The sequence below is a fragment of the Mus caroli genome, chromosome 19, assembly GCF_900094665.2.
Source record: "Mus caroli chromosome 19, CAROLI_EIJ_v1.1, whole genome shotgun sequence".
NCBI classification, from domain to species: Eukaryota; Metazoa; Chordata; class Mammalia; order Rodentia; family Muridae; genus Mus; species Mus caroli.
Window position 1 is genome coordinate 362,720 of NC_034588.1, and position 11,666 is coordinate 374,385.

An 11,666-nucleotide genomic window follows, 5' to 3' on the forward strand; every position below is an offset into this window, starting at 1 on the left:
ATTAAATACATAGGTTTTGTTAGAAAGGGGTCTGGATGCAGAAGGAATTAAATACATAGGTTTTGTTAGAAAGGGGTCTGGATGCAGAAGGAATTGGTGCTACTAGCTGGTGGAGGCCAAATCTAGGCCTGGGAAGCTCTGAAGAGTCCTTGCAGGGTGATATCAAACAAGCCCTACTACATACTTAGCCTCAGTTTACCTCCAATAAAAAGCACTATCATGTGGTAGAAGGTAAAATACCAGTCCTGGCTCAGGGTTTGGCTGGGACCTAGAGTCCGGAAATCCATTCCCAACACGTTCCTGGTAAGGATACCAGGGCTAGATGGGGACATGGCTGCAGGAGAGGGGAAGAGTCCTGTGTCTTTGCCTTTGTGATACCAAGGGGCTCACTGGACAGAGCAGGCTAGCATGCATAAGGAGGGGGAAGCGAGAGCCCTGTCACTCAGCCCTCACCCCACCCCCGAGGTCACCAGCCTCACCCAGCATGTTGGAAGACTCAATCATGTTGGTGTCCAGGTCAGTCCAGTACAGTCGCTGGTCGGCATAATCAATGGTGAGGTCGTTGGCCCGGCCCACCTTGTCTACCAGTGTCATACAATTGGTCCCATCCATGAAGGCCCGCACAATCCTTGGCTTGCCGCCCCACTCAGTCCAGTAGATGTAGCTGGAAGATACCAGTAAAGGGGAGAGGGGCATGCCAGCTTAGTTGAATCCTTGCTTAACACAGAGAATACAGCAGAGAGGAAGCAACACCGCCTAGACTTAACCCTCTTGCCCTGGGGGAAGCTGGTCAGTGATGTTTCCCCAGTAAGTAAGAAGGAGCCAGACCTCAGGTAACTGCTGACTCTTGCCAGAGTATGGGAAGAACCCACGTGCAGCCAAACAGGACATGCAGAAAAGCCATCAGACAAAACTGCCAAAGCAAGCCACATCTTCACTAAGCCGGCCGAGTGTTGGTGTCCCATGAAATAGAGAGAGATGTGGGCAAGTACAGATGATGGACCCTTTTCTCAAGAGTGAAAACCTGACCAGTGCTAACGGAGCACAGAAGGCCCCGTCTTCCTCTTCCCCTGCCCATCTGGAAAGACTGCCCACACCTCGTTCTAAGATCTGGAAGACTTTCTTGGCCTTTGCTAGCACCTGGTCCTTTGTCTTCCTCCTGCCATCCTGAGCTCACAGCTTCTGTTTCAGGCAGGGTTCAGTTGTCCCCATGGCAGTGTGGATGCTCTATAGAGTGAATATGTGCCCTGCTCCAAAAGGGTCTTTTAGCACCAGAAAAGACCAGACCTGGCCCACCAGGCCTCAGATCCCAAGGTGGGACTCCTTCTTAGGCAGATCTTAGGCCAAGGCCAAGAGCTTGCAAACCAACATTTCTGAACAGTCATAAATCCAAGGGCCTCAGCGCCATCTATGAAGGGCAGTCTGGTCACCACTGCGGAAGGAGGCCTGAGCTGGCATCAGACATGTATGTGTGCGTGCGTGCATGTGTGTGTCCATCCAGAGCTTAACACTGAGTATCTTCCTCACTGATTTTCCTATCTTATTTTGAGACAGGGTCTCTCACTGAGCCTGGAGCTTGCCGATTTGACTAGACTGGCTAGCCAGCAAACCTGAGAATCTGCCTGTGTCTGGCTCACCAATGCTTGTTACAAATGACGTTGTCTCTGCCTTTTTACATTAGTGCCTGACAGCAGCTTCAATGCTAGCTAGCCTAAGTTTCCCCTCTAAGAATGAGAAAGATAATCTTCTAGGATCCTGCCAGCCCTGGCACCTTTGAGGCTAGTGGCAAGCACCAGGTGCTCTGTGGGGCCAGCCGAGGCCCTGTGGACAGATGGGAGGGGCCTGCATCATACGACAGACAAAAGCAGCCTTTACCCTTTAGTAGGATCCAGAGCCAGAGACCTGGGGTTGTCAAGGTCTCTCCACACAAGCACCTGCCGGAACTGTCCATCCAGCCGGGCCACCTCAATCCTGTTGGTCCCTGTGTCCGCCCAATAGAGGTTCTTGCCCATCCAGTCCACAGCCATTCCTTCAGGGTAGTCAAGGCCAAACTCAATCACGTGCTCCACCGAGCTCCCATTCATGAAGGCTCGGCTGATCGTCTGTGAGGATGAGGAAGGAAAGGGTCATGTGAGGGTCCAGCATCAACCCAGGAGACACAGCCAAGTCTCCAGACAGAGGACTATAATATAAAAAAGATGACCTTTACCAGGAGGCTTAAAAACCCTTGTAATCACACCTGAATCCGGGAGTGAGTAAGAACATGAAGGGCTGGGACAGAGAGAAGGCTCAGCAGCTAAGAGCACTTGCTGCTCAGTCAGGAGAACTAGAGGCCAGGCGCTGCACCTACGTCAGACAGCTCACAAACTCAGGCAAATCTACTTCAGAGGGATCTGACACTCTCCCTGGCCTCTGGGAGCACCGAACATACATGTGCTCATATAGTCATAGGACTACACACATACATATGTAGAAGAATTTCTCTTAATTATCTGATCGACTAAGAAAGATGACAAATAGCCAATCGCTGGGCGAAAATGAGAAGGCGGGTTCTCCATACAAGAAAGAGGTAGCAGGGTGGGAGGAGTTGCAAGAGACTGCAAATGGAGGACAGAGGGAGAGATGTTGGAAGGAAGATGTAGCAAAAGTGCATGGCCTGAAGACACTGCAAGTAGCAGGATTTCATAGCCAGGGAAGATAGCGGTATATATCTGCCCAACATAGGCGTGCAGTTTATAAATACACAACTGGGTTTTCCTGGCATGGGCTTATTGGGGTTGGAGATTTTCTACAACATACATAAGTAAAATAAAATTCTGTGGGTGTGTATATATACAGCAAAGAACTTTTCAAACAAGAAGAAATGCTCTAAGAGCTGTTAATAATCAGGGAAGGGGGCGTGGCTGGAGGGATCTCAGGGGTTCAGTTCCCAACACCCACATGATGACCTTCAAGCATCTATAAGTCTGTTTCAGGGAATCCAACACGCTCTTTTGACCTTCATGGGCACTGCACACATGTAGTGCACACACATACAAATAGGCAAAACACTCACACACACAAAATAGATACATCTTTAAAAACAAAAAAATCCCTGACGTGGTGGTGCATGCTAGAATCCAGCCTGGTCTACAGAGTGAGTTCTAAGACAGCAGGACTACATAGGTAAATTCTGTCTTAAAAAAAAAAAAAAAGAGGGCTGGAGAGATGGCTCAGCAGTTAAGAGCATTGACTGTTCTTCCAAAGGTCCTGAGTTCAATTCCCAGCAACCACATGGTGGCTCACAACCATCTGTCATGGGATCTGATGCCCTCTTCTGGTGTGTCTGAAGACAGCAACAGCGTAGTCATAAAAAAAAAAAATAAATAAATCTTTTTTTAAAAAAACAAGGGGGNCGAAGGTCCAGAGTTCAAATCCCAGCAACCACATGGTGGCTCACAACCATCCGTAACGAGATCTGGCGCCCTCTTCTGGAGTGTCTGAAGTATAGCTACAGTGTACTTACATATAATAAATAAATAAATCAAAAAAAATAAATAAATAAAAAATAAAAAAACAAAACAAAAACAAAAAACAAAAAAATAAGAATTAGGAACGGAGTAGACAGATGGCTCAGTGCTCAGGAGTGCCTGCTGCTACTGCAGAGCCTGAACTGGGTTCCCAACACCCACCCCAGGCGCTTCATAGCTGTCCATAATTCCAGCTCCAGAGGACCTGACACCCTTATCTGATCTCCACAGATACCAGGGTATCTAACACAGACGGACATAAAGAAAAATAAGCATTAAAAATAAATAAGTAAATAACCACAAGAAATAAACAGTAACATAAGATGTGGGTGGTCTTCTTTCTTCGCCGCCTCCCTGGCCCCACCTTCCTTGTTGGAACAGGATCGCCCAGGCTGGTCTCAAATTCACAATTCTCTTGCCTCAGACCCCCAAGTACTAGCGCTACAAGCATGCACCACTATGCCCAACAACAATAAATGATTTGATTTTGTTTTTTTTGCTTGTTTGTTTTGTTTTAGTGTACATTGGTGGTTTGCATGTATGCCTGTGTTAGGGTGTCAGATCTTGGGAATTACAAACAGTTGTGAACCCCCCATGTGGGTGTTGGGAATTGAACCTGTGTCCTCTGGAAGGGCATTCAGAGCTCTTAACCACTGAGCTATCTCTCCAGCTTGATTTTGGTTTTTTTAAGAAAGGTAATTGAAGTGTGTTAGTTATCTAATGAATTAGAGCAGAGATCAGCCAACTTTTACAAAAAGGACAGAGAGCATTTCAGCTTTCTCACACCTCCCAGATGTAGCCGCTTTCCTCAGCCTAATGGCACAAGAACAGCCACAGGCAACTCCTAAACACACAGGCACCACTATATCCCTGGACAACCATTTACATAATCAGCACATTCCACGGGCCCCGTTTAGGAGCCAGGTCTCCTCCCTGCTCCCCATCCAGAACAATGACACCCACACTGTGAGTGGGACCAGCTGTGAGGTAAACGGGCTATGGGAGAGCATGGGACAGTGCCAAGGCTCACCAAGCATTTCCTACAGCACTCTGCATGGGCATGTCACCTGGACCTACCACACAGACATTCACATTTGCTTATTAAATTGTGGGCACTATACCTTTAGAGTCAGCACTCAAGAGTCAGAGGCGAGTGGATCTGTATGAGTTCAAGGATGGCTGATCTACATAGCAAGTTCTAGGTCAGCTAGAGCGCCACAAAAAGATCCTCCCCCAACCCGGAAAAAAACAGAGAAACAAACAAAAGGAGGTGTGCTAATATTTTATCAGCCTGAACTGAGTTATATTCGATACTATAATTCCTTTGTCTGTGTGTGTATGTGTCCACATATATATGCATGTACAGAGAGGCTCACAGCTGGTGTTAGGAGTCTTTCCCGATCATTCCTCCACCTTACTCATGGCACAGGGTCTCTTAACTAAAACCAAAATGGAGCCATACAACCAGTCTAGCTAGCCAGCTTGCAACAGGGATCCCCTGCTCTAGTGACAATTTTGGAATTTTGCTTTCTTTTAAAATCACAGAAACATTATAATATAGTTTCATTTTAATCATAGATGTGGGATATGGGGCTGCTTCAGACTGTCACAGCAGCTGACTATGATTTGCCTCATGCTCTACCACGGGTGTAATTTTTGCCAGTTACAGATAATTTCTGTGACTGTCTGACATTTGGAATTCTGGGAACTTTTTTTTTTGGTTTTTCAAGACAGGGTTTCTCTGTATATATAGCCCTGGCTGTCCTGGAACTCACTTTGTAGACCAGGCTGGCCTTGAACTCAGAAATCCACCTTCCTCTGCCTCCTGAGTGCTGGGATTAAAGGCGTGCGCCACCACGCCTGGCACTCTGGGAACCTTTTAAAGGGTATAAGATGCTAGGGCACCAAGAGGCAGGGAAGGTTGTTGGTTATTGATAGTTGGGTTAAGTAGTCACAAAGAAGAAAGAAGATATCTGACAGAGGTCAAAATTTCACCAGGGAACGCGATGTCGCTAATCAGCAGGAAGTAGTCTAATGGTAACGTAGCCCCCTTTCCAGCCCCTGACTTTATTCAGGAGTCTTTGCCTCTCTCCTCTCTCCTTTTTTTCTCTATCTAGTGTTAGGGTGTTGAAAGAGTGGCAAGAGTACGAGAAAGAAAAATCACAAAGTAGCCAAAGGCAGCTAATCCCTGCCTCTGCCTTCAGAGGCTGGGATTTCAGGCAGGCTGCCATGCCCACCAGCAGATCCCAACCCTGGTTCTTAAATTTGCTGTTTGCATGGCAAGCTCTCTGGCTACTAAAATATCTCCTTAGTCTCAATACTCTAATGTTTAAAAAATATTTACTTTTATTTTATGTGCATTGTTGTTTTGCTTGCATGTATGTCTATGTGAGCAGTCAGATCTTGGGAGCTACAGACAGTTGTGAACTGCCATGTGGTTGCTGGGAATTGACCCCTGGTCCTTTAGAAGAGTAGTCAGTGTTCTTAACCACTGAGCCACCTCTCCAACCCCCATATAGTCTTAAAGTTTTAACTTTAAAAAATGGGGCTAGGCAGTGGTGATACACACCCAGCACTCAGGAGGCAGAGGCAGGCAAATCTCTGAGTTCGAGGCCAGCCTGATCTATAGAATGAGTTCGAGGATAGCCAGGCTTACACAGAGAAATCCCATTTCAGAAAAAAATTAAAATTAAAATTAAAAACTGGTTTTTAGATTGACTTTTACTTTATGTTAGGGTGTTTTGTCTGAATGTGTCTGTACATGCAGTACCTGCCAGGGCCAGAGCAGGACACTGGATCCCTTGGAACTGGACTTAAAGACTGTCAGGAAATACCATGTGGGTGCTGGGAATCACGACCCTAGATCCTCTAGAAGAGCAGCCAATGATCTTCACCACTGAGCCAGTCCTTTGGTCCTTAATTTTTAAAACCATTTGATGTGTACCTGTGTGTGCCCAAGTGCATTTAAGTGCACTATGTACCCACAAAGGCCAGAAGAGGAGACTAGATCCCTTGGAGCTGAAGTACAGGATATAGTGAGCCTCCTGATGGGAATGCTAGGAACTAAACTCAGACCCTCTGGAAGAGAAGGGAGCATCCTCAGGTGCTGAGCCATCTCTCTAGCCCTAATACAATAGACAGTTCTTAAAAAATAAACAAAACCAATCAGCATGGAGCCCTGAGCAGCAGCTTCACAGGCAAGGCCTCATAGAAAGCAGCAGGCATTTGCAACCTCATGCCAGGTACCTTGAGGCTGACATCAGTCCAGTAGATGTGATTGTTGGACACATCAAAGTCCAGTGCAGAGGCCTCCTTGACACCCGTGAGTGGGATAGCCACATCGTTGTTGTTAGTCTCCAGGGAGATCCTGTGGATGGTGGCTCTGCTGGTGAATACCAGGAAGGCCTCCGGGATTATGCAGGTCTTCATGTCACTCAACAGCTCCAGGCCAATGGGGCAGCCACACTTGGTGGCACGTGGGGTGAAGAAGCACAGATGGCTGCACCCTCCATTTCCATCCGCACATGGGTTGGTTCCTGTGAAGCAAATGCACAGCTCTGAACGACAGCAGTCTGTCAAAGGGGAGGAACACCAGCTCACAGTTGTGTGTGACTGGATTCCTGCCACCCACCAAAAGGGGACCCCAGAAGGAGGAGTGAAAGAAAGTCTGGATGGGAGCAGCCAAAGTCTCATCTACTATAGTCAGTTATCAGCGACAATACAACAGAGCCCTACCACTGCCAGGCCCCAGTCCCAGGGCATCACATCTGTTAATAGTGGAAACTGAGTACAGAAGGCTTCAAGGTACCATCATCTGCAAACGAGGGATGGCCCAGCCTGAGCTACATCAGCCCATCAAGCGATGGTGCCACAACTCAACCTCTCGCCAACTGCTCCTCCTCAACGCCTAACCTGATGACATTGGTTCTTCTTGTTCTTCCAGAATGTTCCCTAATTCACTAACTCCCTTAGCAACCTATAAAATGCAGGTGTGCCATGGCCAGCCAATGACATCTGTCTTTGATTAGAGCACTCAGAAGGTATCAGTCATTTATTCCGAGCCAGCCTGTTATCTTACTCTGCTTCCAAACTGCAGCCTTAGCAACTTATGTTAAGAATTTAAACTACAAAAGGAGTGTTCTTCCCCTTATCGATAACAAATGGGGTGAAGGGGCAGCTTCTCAAGTTGACTTGGCAGCCCGGGCAGGATTGCTTCCCAATGGACGCAGGTGGACCTGGCCTTTGGTGCCCTGCACATGCCAGCTGCATTTTTACAGGTGGCTCGTGAAATGAAGCCTGTCAGCCTTGCAGGTTGCCATGTGGCCTACCACAGTGACAGGACACACAAGCCATGCCTCTGGTCACCCATGCTGCCTCCCTGATGGGTCTTTGTTCAGGTGTCTCTCTTCTTCTGCCAGGCACCCCCTGCCTGATCCTGCAGATCCAAGCTCAACCACCTGCCTCCTACTGCTAAAGCTCGGCAGCTCAGTCGCATTTACTGTGTGTGGTTATGTGTGGTATGTATGAGCGTATGTGTTTGTGCCTGTGTGTGTGCACATGTGTATGTGAGTGTGCGGTATGAGTGTGTACACATGTGTACTTGTGTGTCCACATGTGAATGCAATATGTATGGGTGTATGCGTGATATATGTGGGTGTGCATGTGCCTGCATGTGTGCCTGCTTGTGTGCCTACATGTGTGTACATGTGACATGCTTACACACATAAATGCACATGCCATAGCACACATGTGAAGGTAAGAGGACAACTTTCAGGTATTGGTGCCTTCTGCCACCGTGTGGGACCTGAGCATTGAACTCAGGGTATCAGGCTTGGCGGCAAGCACCTCCACTCACTGAGCCATCTCACCAGCCCGTAGATTTGGTTCCTTTTTTGTCTTGCTTTGTTTTCTTGTTTTATTATTATGTGTGTGTGTCACATGTGTGCAAATGTTGAAGAAAGTTAGAAGAGAACATCGGATGCCCCTGGAGCTGAAGTTACAGTTGGTTGGGTTGGGAACAGAGCCTGGGTCCTCCAGGAGACCAGGAGGCACTGTGAGCTCCTGAGCCACTCTCCAGCCTGAGGCAGCTCTCTAAACACCACACCTACCCACTGACTATAAACGGGTGTCCCAAACCACTGAGGGCTATTCCTGCATTTATTTACTAAACAAAGGCTACCTGAGACAAGTAAGCATGGCCCAGGTGTGGCACCAAGCACGGGAGTGGCAGACGGGAACAGAGCCCATCCTTCGTCAAACAGTCCTTGGTCCCCACCGTACAGATCCATGTTTGGAGTCCTCAGAAAGTACAATCTTTTACCATCCTGCCTGTTAGGTAAAAGGTGTGTATTTGAGAATCACAGCCAGGCTCAACGACAAAAGCAAGGCAGATGCACTGAGTCCCAGGTTTCCACTTGTTCCTCAAATGGCCTTGTCCCTCCGTCAGTCCCCAGTGTTCATGGGGTGGAACTAGCATTAGTGTACAGCTGGCCTCAGGCACTGAAGCTCTTACCAAGGCCTGGCATTCAGCAAGAAGTGACACATCAGCCAGTTATTCCCAACACAGCTAATCTGTGACCACTCCCTTCTCTCTCCCTGGGCAATGTGCCACCCCTACTCTCACCTATCCTCAGCCAGACACCGTCACCTTTTCCTGTCTTGTCCATCCTCAGAGTGAGACACACTTCTGGACACCAAGCCCAGGTCTGATCCTGTCACCTTTCCTGGTGCCAATTGGCCAAGTGGAGCCATGGCTCAGAGCTCCAAGACTCACCGACAACCTTGGCCACATTCACCGCTTTGAGTCCCATCAGGTCGGGGAGTTGATCGATGATGACATCCCGGCTGGCCTTGACCTTGTGTACCCTTTCAATACTGCGTCTCTGCCAGTCGGTCCAGTAGATGAAGTCCCCCAGCAGTGTGAACCCAAAAATGTGTGGGAGCTTGTCCTCGAGCAGGGTCTGCCGCTTTGTCCCATCTATGTTGATCACCTGTGTGAGGGCAAGAACAGGAGTCTGGATAGACAGGGGCTGCACCAACCAAGAACCAACCTGGGGCCTGCCTCAGGCTCGAGCTGCCCCAGAGCCTCCTCTTCATCAGCACCTAACCAGGTGCCACAAGAGGCCAGGTGTTACCAAACAAATGACACTTCCCATGTCCTATAGCCTCTGTAGTCTGGGTGTGCACACTGAACAGGCCAAGAGTCCTCTCTCCATGACTGCTGATGAGGCACGAGTGGGGCCTGGAGTACTTACAGGGCGAGCACTGTGGGAAGGCTTCCTGGGATCTATTAGCAACGTCTGCTAAGGTACTGGGGTAGGCATACAACACAGTTTCAAAGGGCCAGGCCAAACCACAATCTGGGCAGGTTTGTCCCTTCTGGGCACCTCTAGTGATAAATCAAACCCCATGGACCGGCGGTCCTTTCCTTCCTTGTCCATGCTGGCACAGAAGAGCCAAGTCTTCTTCTAGAAAAGGCTATGCTGATTAAAACAAACATTTAGGCTGGGGGTGTGGCTCAGCTGGTACAGTGCACACCTGGCATGATCCCACACACCAACAGCTAGGCTTGGTAGGGCACGCAGATGATCCTAGCACTCAGGAGGTGGAAAGAAGGTCAGGGTCGTTCCCAGCTACATGACGATGTCAAGACCAGCGTGAGCCCCAGAACTCTCCTTTTGTCGGGGTGTTCTTCTTGTTGTTAGTTTTAATTTTTTTTTTTTTTTACTTATTTTATGTATGAGTGCTCTATCTGCATGTACACCTGTGTGCCAGAAGAGGGCATCAGATGCCACCATGTGTTTGCTGGGAATTGAACTCAGAACCTCTGGAAGAGCAGCCAGTGCTCTTAAGCACTAAGCCACCTCCCCAGGCCCCTGTTGTTGCTGTTGTTTTTTAAAGCCACAGGATGAGTGGGACTCTGGTGACCCCTGAAGATCAGCAGTGGCAATGGTGACATCCCAGGCACAGAGAAAAGGATGAGGAAACACACAAGGTAATTACAGACAAGGCTTGGCTGGCCTCCTGAGCAAGGCTGTACTTCTTGCTCATCAGGTGAACAGACAGCAAAAACTACAAGGCAGGTCTAGCACTGAATACTGAACCGCTACAGTTCACAGCAAGAGGTGAAGAGCGGCAGGTAAGACAGTGTAGTTCTGCCGCCTACCGCCAGGGGTCGCCCCCACTCCACCCCATGATCTTTTATTGAATGTCCTTGAATGAGTCCTTGCAGCCCATGGGCCTCAGTCTACTTCTGCATCGGAAAGACCAAACTAATCAGTAGGTAACCCACCCTGGAAATATAATAAAACAAAAGACCAAAGCTGGGCTCCAATCTATAGCCATTCAGAGCTGGAGACCATCAGAGCTGCTGAGAACCAGGTAGGGGCAGGTGCTCGGGGAGGTGTGAAGGGTCTAGGCTGGAGGCTGCAGCTAGGGCTGAGCTAGCTGCCTCAATGGTGTTAAGTGACCAACAGAGGGCAGTAACAGACAGCCTCAGTTCACACAGCCCAGAGTCCATTCTTTTGTTTTGTTTTTCAAGACAGGGTTTCTCTGTGTAACCTTGACTGTGCTGGAATTCCCTCTGTAGACCAGGCTGGCCTCGAACTCAGAAATCTGCCTGCCTCTGCCTCCCTAGTGCATCTGACAACCACTTCCCTGCTAGAGTTCATCCTTATGTTCCCATTACAAGACACACAGGTGGTGCACAGGCCACCAGCTATGGGTTAAACGTCTGGGGGAATGGTTGACCCCCAGCACAATCCATTAGCATGGGGAGCAGAAAGACTCAGGAAGAGCAGGTGAGGGAAGAGAGCGACAAGCAGGGCTCTGGGTTACCTAGTGACTAATTCCACAATACAAGCCAAATTGGGGCTGGGAGAAAATAATCCACACGGGAGGAAAGACACTACTCCAGTGTTAACTTGCCAGAGGTCAGGTCCCTGCACCCTCTTCCTCTGCCCCCATCTCCCTGTGTGTGAGTACGTGCATGTGCCACAGTGTGAGTATTTAAGTCAGAGGAGAATTTGCAGGAATCAGCCCTCACCTTCCATCATGTGGGTTCCAAGGTTCTGAACATAATTATCACAGGCTGGTCACAAGCAACGTCACCTGCTGAGCCATCTTGCTTGCCCCTGTTGTGTTCTTTTTTTTTTTTTC

The 11,666-nt window shown here is 48.6% G+C and overlaps 1 protein-coding gene across 1 annotated transcript in view; it reads right to left on the minus strand.

The window, feature by feature from the left end:
* Lrp5 (LDL receptor related protein 5) overlaps positions 1–11,666 on the minus strand; it is a 105,734-nt gene that overhangs the window by 31,701 nt on the left and 62,367 nt on the right. The window contains exons 8-11 of the mRNA XM_021152534.1: positions 9,283–9,499; positions 6,756–7,045; positions 1,876–2,102; positions 480–664 (exon numbers count right to left, since the gene is read on the minus strand). Coding sequence (XP_021008193.1) covers positions 480–664; positions 1,876–2,102; positions 6,756–7,045; positions 9,283–9,499 — 919 coding nt within the window. The remainder of the gene's footprint in view (positions 1–479; positions 665–1,875; positions 2,103–6,755; positions 7,046–9,282; positions 9,500–11,666) is intronic.